The sequence below is a fragment of the Mobula hypostoma genome, chromosome 1, assembly GCF_963921235.1.
Source record: "Mobula hypostoma chromosome 1, sMobHyp1.1, whole genome shotgun sequence".
In the NCBI taxonomy this organism is placed as follows: Eukaryota; Metazoa; Chordata; class Chondrichthyes; order Myliobatiformes; family Myliobatidae; genus Mobula; species Mobula hypostoma.
The window spans coordinates 172900983-172915533 of record NC_086097.1 but is presented as its reverse complement, the minus strand read 5'-3'; the positions used below and the strand labels follow the sequence as shown (position 1 = coordinate 172915533).

At 41.0% G+C, this 14551-nt stretch overlaps 1 protein-coding gene across 4 annotated transcripts in view; it reads left to right on the top strand.

Annotated features, from left to right (window-relative positions):
- Positions 1-14551, top strand: part of LOC134352539 (intermembrane lipid transfer protein VPS13B-like) — a 1085891-nt gene that overhangs the window by 1058578 nt on the left and 12762 nt on the right. For all 4 annotated transcript variants that reach the window (XM_063059809.1, XM_063059800.1, XM_063059806.1 and 1 more), the window contains exons 56-59: positions 148-977; positions 3409-3585; positions 6630-6800; positions 10813-10983. In XM_063059809.1, the coding sequence (XP_062915879.1) occupies positions 148-977; positions 3409-3585; positions 6630-6800; positions 10813-10983 (1349 nt within the window). The remainder of the gene's footprint in view (positions 1-147; positions 978-3408; positions 3586-6629; positions 6801-10812; positions 10984-14551) is intronic.

Sequence of the window (14551 nt, the reverse complement as noted above, 5' to 3'; positions counted from 1 at the left end):
TGTTAACATTTCCCATTCATTCTCAGGAGAATTCCCTTAAACGTTGGAAAATTAAATGACATGCCTCATATCTTCTAAGGCTCTTAAATATTTTTTGTCTTTTGTATTACTAAAGTGTACATTAATTTTTAACATTTGTTTGCACAGGATGCTAAAAAAGGCTGTTGCACTGCGAGTGCTCGTTACTCAGGCAAGTCTGACGATAAATGATGATGTAACCTATCAGTGTAAATCATCAGAACTGCTGAGGCTGACGTTGGACAACATTCTGTTGAACCTTGCACCGCTGGTGAACCGCTCGAGGCCTCTGGCACGGGAATTTCGAGCAGAGCCCAGTCATGGCCTTTCAGAGCTCTACATGCTGGAAGTGTGCATTGGGGACCTGCAGATTGACAACCAACTTTATCACAGGACCAGCTTTCACTTCCCTGCCCTGCTGTGCCAGGAGTTGAAATCTGAAAGCCCACAGTGGAGAACTGGCTTCAGTTCAACACTTTCAGTCAAAGACCTTGATGAATACAAGCACAAGTGTTTTCTAAAAGCTTGCATCCAACTGAGAGAACAGAACTTTATGTTCACCATGAATGAAATTAACTTTGAATTGAAACCTGCCAGGCTCTATGTGGAAGACACATTTGTTTATTATGTAAAAACTCTGTTTAACACGTATATCCCTGACACTGGGGTGAACCAAAAGCAAACAAGGATATCGTCTGTTTCAGCAGCTGACCTCTGCGTGCCTGAGCAAGTAATGAATGCAACGCATGCACTAGTGAATCCGATCAAACTTCAACGATTGACCATCCAGGCTGTGAGCTTGCTCGTCAGTGTCCATGCCTCCATAAAGCTATACATTGCCTCGGATCATGCTCCTCTTTCCTTCTCACTCTTCGAGAGAGGGCCTATCTACACCACTCCAAGGCAGCTGATCCATGCACTCGCCATGCACTATGCTGCAGGAGCATTATTTCGAGCAGGTTGGTACAAAGAGTCAGGTTTATTATCACTGACTTACATGATGTAAAATTTGTTGTTTTGTGACAGCAGTCCAGTGTGAAGACAAAAATTATTATAAATTACCAAATCAATAAATAGTGCAAAAAAAGGATTAATAGGGTAGGGTTCATGGACCACATAAAATTCTGATGGCGGAGGGAAGAAGCTGTTCCTCAGACATTGAATGTAGGTCTTCAGGCTCGCCTACCTCTTTCCTGATGATAGTCATAGTCATGAGAAGCGGTCATGGCCCAGATGGTGAGGGTTCTCAGTGATGGATTCCACCATCTTAAAGCACCACCTTTTGAGAATGTTCTCAGTGGTGGGGAGGGTTAACAGAAAGTCGGAAGTTTGACATTTCTATCCTGGGAAAGGACTCTTACCTCAAGCCAGGGCTGGAAAAGTGAGAAATGGCTTTGGACAGTGACTGTGTGCCTCATACTTAGGAACAGGTAGATGAATTGATGCCTTTGATCTTCCACCCTGCAAGGTCAGACTCCATCTGACTATTCTTACTCATACCCCATTGGTTAACAATACTGTTATCAATATTGGATTTAAAATTGTCCCAGCATCATCTCTCATTTGTGGAAGAGATTCTAAATTTCCATTATGTTGAAGTGTTGTTAAACTTCCCAACCAAAATACCTAGTCTGATCTTGCCCAATTTACATCAGTATTAAAGGTGAAAGATGGGCTCTGTGTATTTTCTGGTTCATACATAACTCTCCATAATCTTTTGCTTTTTCACAAGCCCAGAAATAGTTACAAGCTCTTGTTTAAAATTAATGAGAAGGAGAGTAAACTATGTCTCTGTAGTGAAATAGTTAATCTCCTTCATGGGAGTAGAATTTGAAGTTGTACTATTGGTCCCCGTACCTTCTATATAGTAGACCCAATTCATAGGGTCGGGATCTCTTCACAAGTAATCTCAAATAGTCCAGAACATTAACAAGGATCATTTCATTTATATAATGGTGAAACTTGCTGTACTTTGGGCCTGCCTTGGGAATCTATTTACCGGAAATCACATTAAAATGCAGTGCAAATATTAGGATTTCCAAGTTCAGCAATTGCATCCCAAAATGCAGGTTTTCATCGGGAGACACAAAACTATGGAATTCATTGTTAACTTCTCAATTAACATTGTTGAGACCAACACTGTTCATAAATAAGGAGAAATATTGCACCCCATAAGGAATTGTTGGGAGATTGGAGGAACTGAGGAATCCATGAATGGGTCTCAACATGGGTCTTGTTTAGCTATGATCCTACTGAATAGTGGACCTGGCTAAAAAGCTAGATCACCTTCTTCAGCTTGTTTGTTACGTTGTGCCCTGCACTATGAAGTACACAGTGACAGGTATTCTAAAATGATCTAGCTTTTGATTTGACTTCGGTTGACATTCCTGCCTCTGCATTTGAAGATGCAGGGTTTGAACCAACACTTCTGAAATCTCCCAGGGAATGGAGCCTTGAGCCTGCTGGGGTAAATGGTACTTCCTCATGGTATGGATTGTGGAGCCAATCCAGTCTGCTGAAATTGGATGCCCGGTTTGTAGCTCCCTGAAAATGGCACATAAGTGATCAGGTGATAATGAAGACGTATGACATGCTTACATTCATCAGTCTTAGCAATGAGTATTAGAGTCAGAAAGTCATGCTGCAACTGTACAGAATTTTGGTTAAACCACATTTGGAGTATTGTGTTCAATTCTGGTAACCCCATTACAGGAAGGATGTGGAGGTGCTGGAAAGGATGTAGAGAAGCTCAGCAGGATATTGTCTGGATTAGAGAGTATTAATATTAGAAGAGGTTAGCAACTTGGCAGGTTGACAGGAGACTGATAGGAGTTTATAAGATTATAAGATGCAAAGACACAGCAGACACTCAGAGTCTCTTTCCCAGAGTAGAAATGTCAAATGCTGAGGTGTATAACTTTAAGGTGAGAGAGGAAGAAATTTAAGGGAGATGTGTGGGGTAAGTGTTTTTTGCCCCTTAGACTGTGGTAGGTGGCTGGAATGGGCTGCCAGGGATGGTGTTGGAAGCAGATATGATAATGACATTTAAGGGGCATTCAGACATGTGAACATGAATGGAATGGAAGAAGTTGATCATGTACAGGCAGATGGAATCAATTTTAATGGGATCATGGTCAGCACATACACTATGGACCAAAAGGCATGTTCCTGTGTTGTACTGCTCTCTGGACTGTTGCATCTTGCTGTAGTAATGGTCATGGCTAAGTCACTTTGTGGCCTGTTAATCCACCAGTAAGTATAACTACATCATTCACCAAGATAATTTGCCATTTCTAATGCTTAGTTCACTACAATATTTGTTTACTTAAGTTTAATATCTTCATTTGCGTAGCCATTTCCTACACACCTTTTCATTTGTATACCTGGTAGGCTGGGTCGTTGGCTCTCTGGAAATCCTTGGAAGTCCAGCTAATTTGGTGCGAAGCATAGGGAATGGGATAGCAGACTTTTTCCGGCTTCCGTATGAGGGATTGACCCGTGGTCCAGGAGCCTTTGTCAGTGGAGTCTCCAGGGGAACAACTTCTTTTGTAAAACACATTTCCAAAGGTAATACTTTTTCTCACCATTGCTGGGTATTCACCCCCAGTGGCTACCAGTAAGTGTGTTATATTACAGTGGCTGTACATTGTACTCTGGTTTTGACATTCAGTCCCATGGTACATTATCCTACAATTCTTACAGTTTGTCATGCTGTATAAAACAGAAGAAAATGATAATTTAACACTAGTTTAATGTGGGGTGAGAAGGAAACCCTGCATCATGACTGAAAATGTCGACAATTTCTTTCCCTTGATAAAGATACCATAGAACCATAGAACCATAGAAACTACAGCACAGAAACAGGCCTTTTGGCCCTTCTTGGCTGTGCCGAACCATTTTCTGCCTAGTCCCACTGACCTGCACACGGACCATATCCCTCCAAACACCTCCCATCCAAACATTTAAGAATTGTTGGGTATTACAAAGCTTTTTGAGTCCAATGTAGTACTACCCAAGGAATGGTCACTGGTTCAGTGTGGAACGGTTACCATTGCTGCACAACAAACTCACAAGATGAAAGATATGATAACAACCAAAGTTTTTTTAAATTTTAAAACACACTCAGTGGCCACTTTATTAGGTATAGGGGGTACCTAATAAAGTGGCCACTGAGTGTATGTTCATGATCGTCTGCTGCTGTTGCCCATCCACTTCAGGTTCGATGTGTGTTCAGAAATGCTCTTCTGCACTCCACTGTTGTAGTGCGTGGTTATTTGAGTTACTGTCCTCTTCCTGTCATCTTGAACCAGTCTGGCCATTCTCTTCTGACCTCTCTCATTAACAAGGTAGTTTTGCCCATAGAACTGCTATTCACTAGATGTTTTTTGCACCATTCTCTGTAAGCTCCAGAGACCACTGAGTGTGAAAATCCCAGGAGATCAGTGTTTCTCAGACTATCCCATCCAGTACCAACAATCACTCCACAGTCAAAGTCACTTAGATCACATTTCTTCTCTATTCCATTCTGATGTTTGCTCTGCAGCAACTGAACCTCTTGACCATGTCTGCATGCTTTTATGCATTGAGTTGCTATCATATGATTAGCTGATTAGATCCTTGCATTAACAAGCAGGTGTACAGGTGTACCTAATAAAGTGGCCAATAAGTCTATATCTTATAAAAATACACAGAGGAAACACAATTGGTTCATGTCTATCTTTGCATTCAATGTGCCTTACTCTTACATGTGTCAATGCCATTTATGCTTTTGTTGTAATAAAGTTGTAGTCACAGAGTTATAAAATATGGAACCAGGCCCTTTAGCCGAAATGGCCCATGCTGACCAAGTTTTCCCATCCAAGCTAGCCCCACTTGCCAGCATTTGACCCACATCTCTCTAAACCTTTCCAATCCATACACCTTTGTAAGTGACTTTAAAAAGTTGTTATTGTAACCATTTCCCCTTGCAGCCTATTCCATATAGGTACCACCCTTTATGTAAAAACATATGTTAAATGAGGGACAGATATTGGTTTTGGCCACATAAATTTTCTTTTAGTGTTATAATGTCTTCAATATTCATCAGAGGAAGCATATGGAACTGAATTTAAGGTTCCTTATACAATATTGCACTTCCAATGATGAAGTGTTCTAGATCAGCACTAGATTGTCAGCGTAGTTTACTTTTGTGTTCCAAATTCTGGCTGCTAATGTGATGAGATTTCTACCTGTCAGTCAACAGCTGATGCATTCAGAATTTTAATTTACTGTATCTGCTAGATGTGCCAGATTATATTACCTCTACTTCCAACTTGATAAACCATTCTAACAGTAGAGCTCTGGTAATATACTGTCCCTTTGTTTGGAAGTCCCAGTGATTAGGCATGCGGCTCACTGGGTGCTTTCTCTTGTGCTCCTTCTAGCACAAAGAACTCTTATCTTAAAACTCACTCTAATAGATGGAAATCCCAGTTCCTGTGCTCTCTTTAAACTCACTGGGTCCCCAGTTCCTGTGCTCTATTTAAACTCACTGGGTCCCCAGTTCCTGTGCTCTATTTAAGCTCACTGGGGCCCCAGTTCCTGTGCTCTATTTAAACTCACTGGGGCCCCAGTTCCTGTTCTCTCTTTAATCTCCTTAGGACACCATTTCTTGTGCTCCCTTTAAACTTATAAAGGTCTCAGTTTCAGCACCCCCTTTAATCTCACATGATTCTGTTTTCCACACTGCTTTGAAATTTAATGGACTTACTGGAAAATTTGTGCTACTGTACCAAACAGCATAGAAAAAAATAGTAACTCAAAGGAATATTGAAGTATAAATTGAAATAAGATCTGGTAATCGGAAGAATCTGCTGGTCCACCACTACCATAATCCTCAATAAACACACATCAAAGTTGCTGGTGAACGCAGCAGGCCAGGCAGCATCTATAGGAAGAGGCGCAGTCGACGTTTCAGGCCGAGACCCTTCGTGACGAAGGGTCTCGGCCTGAAACGTCGACTGCGCCTCTTCCTATAGATGCTGCCTGGCCTGCTGCGTTCACCAGCAACTTTGATGTGTGTTGCTTGAATTTCCAGCATCTGCAGAATTCCTGTTGTTTGCATAATCCTCAATAAACCAGTTTAATTGAGTTTTACTGTACTTTGCATGTAATCTCCACACACTTGGAATGTGATCATATTTGTTCAAATGCAATCTTATTTAGAGTCATGGAGACAGCTGGCATGTAAACAGGTCCTTCGGCCCAACTGCCCATGCCCACCAAGATATCCAGCCAAACTAGTCCTATTTGTCCATGCCTGGCCCATAACAGTAAAGATTTAGAAGGTTATGGGTTAAATGCTAACAAACCTTTATTTGTGTCGTTATAGAATCTCAGGGTTGTATAAGGTGACATAAATGTACTTTGATAATAAATTTATTTTGAACTTTAAACTTTGAATATGTTGTTGTATGAAGTAAAAAGAGAAAGAAAACAATTCTATGACTTCAATACTTCCCAGAACACCTATTAGTTAATGAAATGTAGGAAGAAGTACCTGATTATAGGAACAGATACTTTGATTGAATACAATGCTATCGTCTCATGGCATTTTGTGTATTTTTATTCAGGTACTCTGACATCGATCACTAATCTAGCTACAAGTCTGGCCAGGAACATGGATCGGTTGTCCCTGGACGAAGAGCACTATACCCGGCAGGAGGAATGGCGCAGGCAGCTTCCAGACAGCCTGGGGGAAGGTCTGAAGCAGGGATTGTCCCGGCTGGGAATCAGTCTGCTAGGTATGGCAATATTGACGAGGCTGCTAATAAATCAAAAATGTAAATGTAAAACTCAAGAGCTCATCAGAGTAAATTTTGAAATTAGACCCCCCAAACCCAGTGCCTGTTGAGGTTTTGAATCTGTACTGTATCAGAAAACTAATAACCCCTTCACTGGAGCCCATGCATTATAAAGCAGACTGTGTTTCACCACTGGCCCTTTAATGTGGGCTCAGTTATTGATGACTGTAAATGTGTCTACGATGTGCCTACCATTTATGTTGAAGCACTTCAGCTTTGTTTATACGGTTTTAAGTTTTGTGTAAACTTTGAAGAAAATCAGTTCATAATGAAGGAACCCAGATCCCCCACCTGCCCTGAAATGATTTTGCTCCCTTCAGGAAAATGAATATATTAATCTCAATAAAATATTGCAGTTTAACCCCCATGCTTTGCTTATGAAGCAGATTTACATGTCAGTGTGGCAATTTTAGAGCAAATTTATCTTGAAAGTGTCCTGATGTGACCATTTAATTTCAAACCGATTCTTAAATAAAGACAAATGCTAAAAAATCATTTTTGTGAAAGCCCTCCTTCATCAACTTCTTTGTATCTGGGAGGAGCTGTTCGACAGAGAAATGCAAAAAATATTTCTTATGAACGTCTTGCAATCCTGTGTTGCCATTTATTTGAGTTATACTCTATATAGAAATTTCAATGCTATTATTTTAGGACATGGTGGACCTGGTCTCTAGTAAGAACTTCAGTATTTGTGTTGAGAAGGCACTGGCGGGCCACCTTCTTGAACAGTTGCAATTCATTTGGCAGAGACTATTTTGATAATGAGAAGGTTCAGGAGTTGCTTACTTTAAGACTGTCTAGACTAGCAATTATTAAAAAGTGATGCATTCGAGCATCCCTAACATTGGAACAGACTTCAATATGCCAAGATAACATTGAGAACCTGGAATTGAATGGAATGTACATTGAATAAGATTTGGTGGAAGTAGGAAGCCAATTATTTAAAAACAAGGTGCTTAACATAGACTAAAATATTTTAAAGGACCATTGTTGGCTAATGTTGATTTTAGTTTAATATTAAGAAGATGGTGTACAAGTGCGGGTTTTGCTGAAAGTGTACAAGGCAGTGAAGAAGGCTTTTGAAGTATTGTGTTCAGGTTTTGGTTGCCATGCTATAGAAAAGATCTTAAACTGGAAATAGTGCAGGAAAGATTTGCAATGAGTTTGCCAGTACTTGATGGACTGAGTTACATGGAGAGGTTAGACAGACAAGGATATTTTTTTCCTTGGATCATAAAAGACTGAGAGGTGATCTGATGGAGAGGTATAAAGTCAGAGGGGCATAGATAGGGTGAGTGTGTTCAGTATTATTTCCCCAGAGTTAGTGAATCAAGAGCTAGAGGGCATAGGTTTAAGATGAGAGGGAAGACTTAATAGGAACTTGAGGGGCAATTTTTTTTTTTATCACAAAGGGTGGTGTGTATGTGGAAAGAGCTACCAGTGGAAGTAGTTGAGACAGGTACAATAACAATTTTTAAAAGACAGTTAGATTGGTACATGGTTTAAAATATTATAGACCAAATCCTGATAAATGAGACTATCTTGGCTTGGGCATCTTGATCAGCATGGACCAATTGGGTGGAAGGGCCTATTTCCAAGCTGTAAGCTCTATGACTTTTACTACGTGATGCTGGAATAGGTTTGGGCTAAAGAGCATTTCTCTGCAGGAAATCCACAAAGCCTCTGAAGCCTTTTCCCAATTTGCTAAAATTGTTCAGATCATATGAGATTATTGCCATATACAGCATTGTGCATTGAAATTTGTTGCTTCTTTGAAGCTCATGGAGTAAACAATAAAGACAGTAACAGTAAATACGGTGGTAGGAATAAAATTTGTGGCTGCACTGAGCCTCAAATCCAGTTTTGTGGCTGAGACCCCTCTGCTGGCATTATTAGCACAGAGGCAGACCTTTGTCCGCATGTCCATGCTGACCATTAACTGCTTATTTATACTAATCCCATCTTCCAACACAACTTTCTGTCCTTGGCAATTCCATGCCTTAGGCAATTTGACTATTCTTCTAGATACTTCATTACTGTTGTAAGAGCCTCTGCACCCCACCGCCCCAACAAAACCCCCACCCACACCATTACACTCTCAGGAAGTAACAAGTTACTCCCCCCTCCCTCCCCTCCAGATTCTGCCTTTACTACTTGGCATTTTCATGGATATGTATGAAGAGAAAGCATTGCATTTTGAGAAATTAAGGGACATGAGTTGTTCGCCACTGTGAACAATTTTCTACAGTGTGTGGAAACCACGATGCCACAACACTACTGTTGCGTGGCTATAATTAAGGTGTGATAATTTACAGAGACAGTTCCAATGACAACATTACAAATTAGTTCATAATGGAGAAAGTTGACAGGTAATGGGCAGACATTAAAGCATGTTATTGTATCTAATTTTTTGGTAATTGGTTTATTATTGTCACATGTACAATGAAGAACTGTTTTGCATACCATCCGTACATGTCATTACAAAACATTAGTACGTTGAGGTAGTACAAAGAGCAAAGCAATAACAGAATGCAGAATATAGTATTACTGTTACAGAAAAAGTGCAGTGCTGGGTGACAGTAAGGAGCAAGGACCAGAGGCCCATCCAAGAGTATTATAAACGAGGAGTAAAAGCTGTCCTTGAGCTTGGTAGTATGAGTTCTCAGGTTTTTATATCTTCTGTCCAATGGACAGGGTGAGAAGAGACAATGTCCAGGGTGGGTGGATTCTCTGATTACGCTGGCTGCTTTCCCAGGGTAGCGGGAAATGCAGCTGTTGTAAGGAATATTCTCCGAGGTAGGTTCGGGAAAACTTGGGTAGAAGTGTTCAAAATTATGAAGAGCGTTGAGAGGAAATATAGCCAAAGAGTTTCCATGTGTGGCTGGCTTGGTAACCCAAGAACGCACATTTGGGTGAACAACCAGGCGTGATGAGAGATTTTTTTAAAAATCCAGCAGGCTGTCATGTTTTGAAATAGGCAGCCTGAAAAGATGCTGAAAACAGATCCTGTAATAATTGTCAGAAGACAACTGGGTACTTTCTTGCAATGGTAAAGTAAGCAGTGTTGTAGAAAATGGATAGGGTAGTGGGACTGATTGGCTGTCATGGGCAAAGTGGGTAGCAGTCCCAAGAATATCTCTCTCCTTCCTTGTAGGGGAATCATTTAACTCAGGAGAAAACTGTGGAAAGGAAAGGATGGGTGGGAATGACTTCAGTAGTAGCTCTCAAAAGGAAAGTTATATCTACCTAAAAAGGTAAAATAGGGAGGAAATGGGACCAAAAGCTCAGGGGCTTCCTTCTTATATAATTTACCCCTAGAGGGAGTGTCTCCTGTGGCAGTAATGCAGGACATATACTGGGGGAAATTCATCTTTGGTTACCAGCACTGAATACTTTTGTGATTAACCCCCAACAATTGAAATCAATGCATAGTAGTCAGCAGAGGTGAATATCATCAGTGACTGATTAACACTTATCACAGGTGACCAAAGACAATTTTTTCCCCTGCCATACTACTGGCCAAGAATGCCCAATCTCTCAGCCAAAGGAGTAAAATTACATTGTGGTAGAGGGAGAATTCAAACAAGCCTTAGAATAAAGTGATGTCGCTTTAAAAGAGAGATAACAAAGAATGCCTTCAGCTAGTGGGTGGTGAATCTGTGGAATTTATTGCCATAGAGGATTGTGGAAGCCAAGTTACTGGGTGTATTTAAGGAAGAGATGGATAGATTTTTGAATGATAGAAGGATTAAGTATCATAGGGAGAAGGTGGGAAATTGAGGTTATACAAAAATCATTTATGATTAAATGGTGAGCAGACTCGATGGGCTGAGTGGCCTAATTCTTCTCCTATATCTTTTGCTCTACTTTCTTAGAGTATGAGTGAGAGCCATATGGCATATCTGCAGAGAAGGCAAGGTTGCATTGTTACCTTTTCACTTTGACATTCCAGGTGCCATTGCTGGTATTGTGGATCAGCCAATGCAGAATTTCCAGAAGACATCAGAGGTTTCAGCTGGCCGCAAAGCCAAGGATGTCATCTCAGGAGTGGGCAAGGGGATTGTGGGAGTTCTCACCAAACCAATAGGTGGGGCTGCGGAGCTTGTCTCCCAGACTGGCTATGGTAAGTGTTCCCAATTGTTATTATCATCGCACCGCTCCTTTGTACAAACACATCTAGTATTTACCTCCCTTCCCAGAAACATTATGATTCAAACACAAACCATTCCATGTTCACTGACAACCAACACAACAACTGGCACTCACAGAACACCTTTCCATGAATATTAGGAAACAAAATTTGATCCAAATCCTTTCAAGAGGTATTGGGGCAGTCTTGGCACAGTAAATTTAAAGTAATATCTCAAAGGAGGCAGAGATTCAAAGATATTTAGAGGAGGGATTCAAGATTATAGCAGGACTTTGGCCTTTAAAGGTATTGATATTGGTTTATTATTGTTACATAGAGTATGCTGGCATACAGTGAAAAACTTTTCTTGGATACTGTTCATATAAATCAATTCATTACACAGTGCATTCAAATAGAACAAGGTAAAACAATCGCAATGCAGAATAAAATGTAGCAGTTATAGAAAATGTGCAGTGCAGGTAAATAATAACAAAATCATAATAACATATACAAAATGCTGAAGAACTCAGCATCCATGGAAATGAACAAGCAGCCGACAGTTTAGGCCAAGATCTGTCTTCAGGACTGGAAAAGAAGGGGAAAGATGCCGGAATAAAAAAGTGGGAGGACGGGAAGGAGGATGGCTCATAGGTGATGGGTGAAGCCAGGTAGGTGGGAAAGGTAAAGTGCTGATAGAAGAGGACAGTGGACCTCAGGAGAAAGAGAAGGAGGAAGGGCACCAGGGGGATGTGATAGGAAGGTGAGAAGAGGTAAGGAGCCAGAGTGGGGATTAGGAGGGGTGAGGAAGGGATTTTTTTTTAATATCATAAAATTATAACACAGTAGATTGTGTGATCAAGAATCCATACTTATCATACTAGGGAACTATTTAATAGCTTTATGACAGAAAAATAGAAGCTGTCTTTGAACCTGGTGATACATGCTTTCAGGCTTTTGTATCTTCTTCCTGATAGAAGGGGAGTTGGAGGGAGAAGAAAAATGTCCATGGAGGAGAGGCTGTTTCCCGTGATGTGCTGAGCAGTATTCACAACTCTCTGCAGTTTCTTGCAGTTATATGCAGAGTAGTTGTCCTACAGGACCTGGACTGGCATCTTTTCCATTAAGTAAACGAATCACAAAAGGGGAGGCACAAGAAACCAGACTTGGGAGAGATCTGATATATTCAAGAACTGCCAAGCTGTCAAAATGCTTCTCTACAGCTATGATGCTGCATTATTAAAATGTATTAAAGTGATTAAAATATAAAATAGACCAAGAATATAGAAGGATTTAATAATTAGGATTTTATCCACATCATGAAGACCCTGGAGAGACTTGTTCTGGAGCTGCTCCGGCCTATGGTCAGGCCACACTTAGATCCCCTCCAGTTCGCCTACCGGCCCCGACTAGGAGTTGAGGATCCCACCGTCTACCTGCTGAACCCTGTCTATGCCCACCTGGACAAGCCAGCGAGCACTGTGAGGGTTATGTTTTTTGACTTCTCCAGTGCGTTCAACACCATCTGCCCTGCTCTGCTGGGGGAGAAGCTGACAGTGATGCAGGTGGATGCTTCCCTGGTATCATGGATTCTCGATTACCTGACTGGCAGACCACAGTACATGTGCTTGCAACACTGTGTGTCTGACAGAGTGATCAGCAGCACTGGGGCTCCACAGGGGACTGTCTTGTCTCCCTTTCTCTTCACCATTTACACCTCGGACTTCAACTACTGCACAGAGTCTTGTCATCTTCAGAAGTTTTCGGATGACTCTGCCATAGTTGGATGCATCAGCAAGGGAGATGAGGTTGAGTACAGGGCTACGGTAGGAAACTTTGTCACATGGTGTGAGCAGAATTATCTGCAGCTTAATGTGAAAAAGACTAAGGAGCTGGTGGTAGAGCTGAGGAGAGCTAAGGTACTGATGACCCTTGTTTCTATCCAGGGGATCAGTGTGGACATGCTGGAGGATTACAAATACCTGGGGATACAATTTGACAACAAACTGGACTGGTCAAAGAACACTGAGGCTGTCTAGAAGAAGGATCAGAACCGTCTCTATTTCCTGAGGAGACTGAGGTCCTTTAACATCTGCCGGACGATGCTGAGGATGTTCTACGAGTCTGTGGTGGCCAGTGCTATCATGTTTGCTGTTGTGTGCTGGGGCAGCAGGCTGAGGGTAGCAGACACCAACAGAATCAACAAACTCATTCGTAAGGCCAGTGATGTTGTAGGGATGGAACTGGACTCTCTCACGGTGGTGTCTGAAAAGAGGATGCTGTCTAAGTTGCATGCCATCTTGGACAATGTCTCCCATCCACTACATAATGTACTGGATGGGCACAGGAGTACATTCAGCCAGAGACTCATTCCTCCGAGATGCAGCACAGAGCGTCATAGGAAGTCATTCCTGCCTGTGGCCATCAAACTTTACAACTCCACCCTTGGAGGGTCAGACACCCTGAGCCGATAGGCTGGTCCTGGACTTATTTCATAGTTTACTGGCATAATTTACATATTACTATTTATTATTTATGGTGCAACTGTAACGAAAACCAATTTCCCCCAGGATCAATAAAGTACGACTACTACGACTACTACTACTACTAAGTAACTGGGAGCCATTCCAGATCAGAGAGCACAGAGTTGATTTATGAACAGGACTTGATGAGCTTTAGGATATGGGCTGTACAGTTCGAAACGATAATTAAAGAATGGATGAGTGACACAGCAATAAATAGATGCTATGAATCCAGGAAAAAAATCAGGGAAATTTGATTGAAATAACGAATGGTTGAATAGTTGCATCTACCAAGAGGAAGTTAGTTATTGTTATAAAAACTTTAATATACATTTAAGATTTATAAATTAGTTAAAATACTAATTTTAATTAAAATGAAGTAAAATAAAATATATTTTTAGTGAAGGTTGGTGACCTCACTTGAATGAACTGCAAACTCTGGGGTGGACCTACTGGGAAAGGCGACCTGCTTTGGATAATATCATCCTGTTTTGATGCAATTAGAGCAACATTTCTTGCTTTGTTCAGGATTCCACGGAGCAAGTTGACCTTTACTTTGAGAGGGTACTACCTGAGGTTTTCAGTTTCAGTTTGATTTCACTAGTTGCAGTGTAGTTTTGCATTTCCAACTGAGGTTATTTGAGTACCACTTTCTGCATGTACTTGTAAGGTTAACAAAAGTTATGTTGGTTGTCAAACAAACCATAGAACAAACATGGAATTTCCCTGCTGTGTTTGGCTCAGTAATACACCATGCGAAGCCTGGCACTCCTTAGATTGGTTAAGATGAATATTTTCTGTGTATAATGGCAGTTTTTCAGATCCTAGATAAATGCAATCATGTTTCAATCATTCAGACCTTCATGCTTATTCCACTATTCAATGACCATTCTTTATGTCAACTCCGCATTTAATTTATCGCCTGAAATCTCTCTTGACAAGAACTTAATTTCACTGGAATTTTCAGCTGTCTAACCTCAGTAGAGGAATTTTCAGATCTGACTAATCTTCTATACAGAAGTGCTTCTCCTTCACTTCTGTGG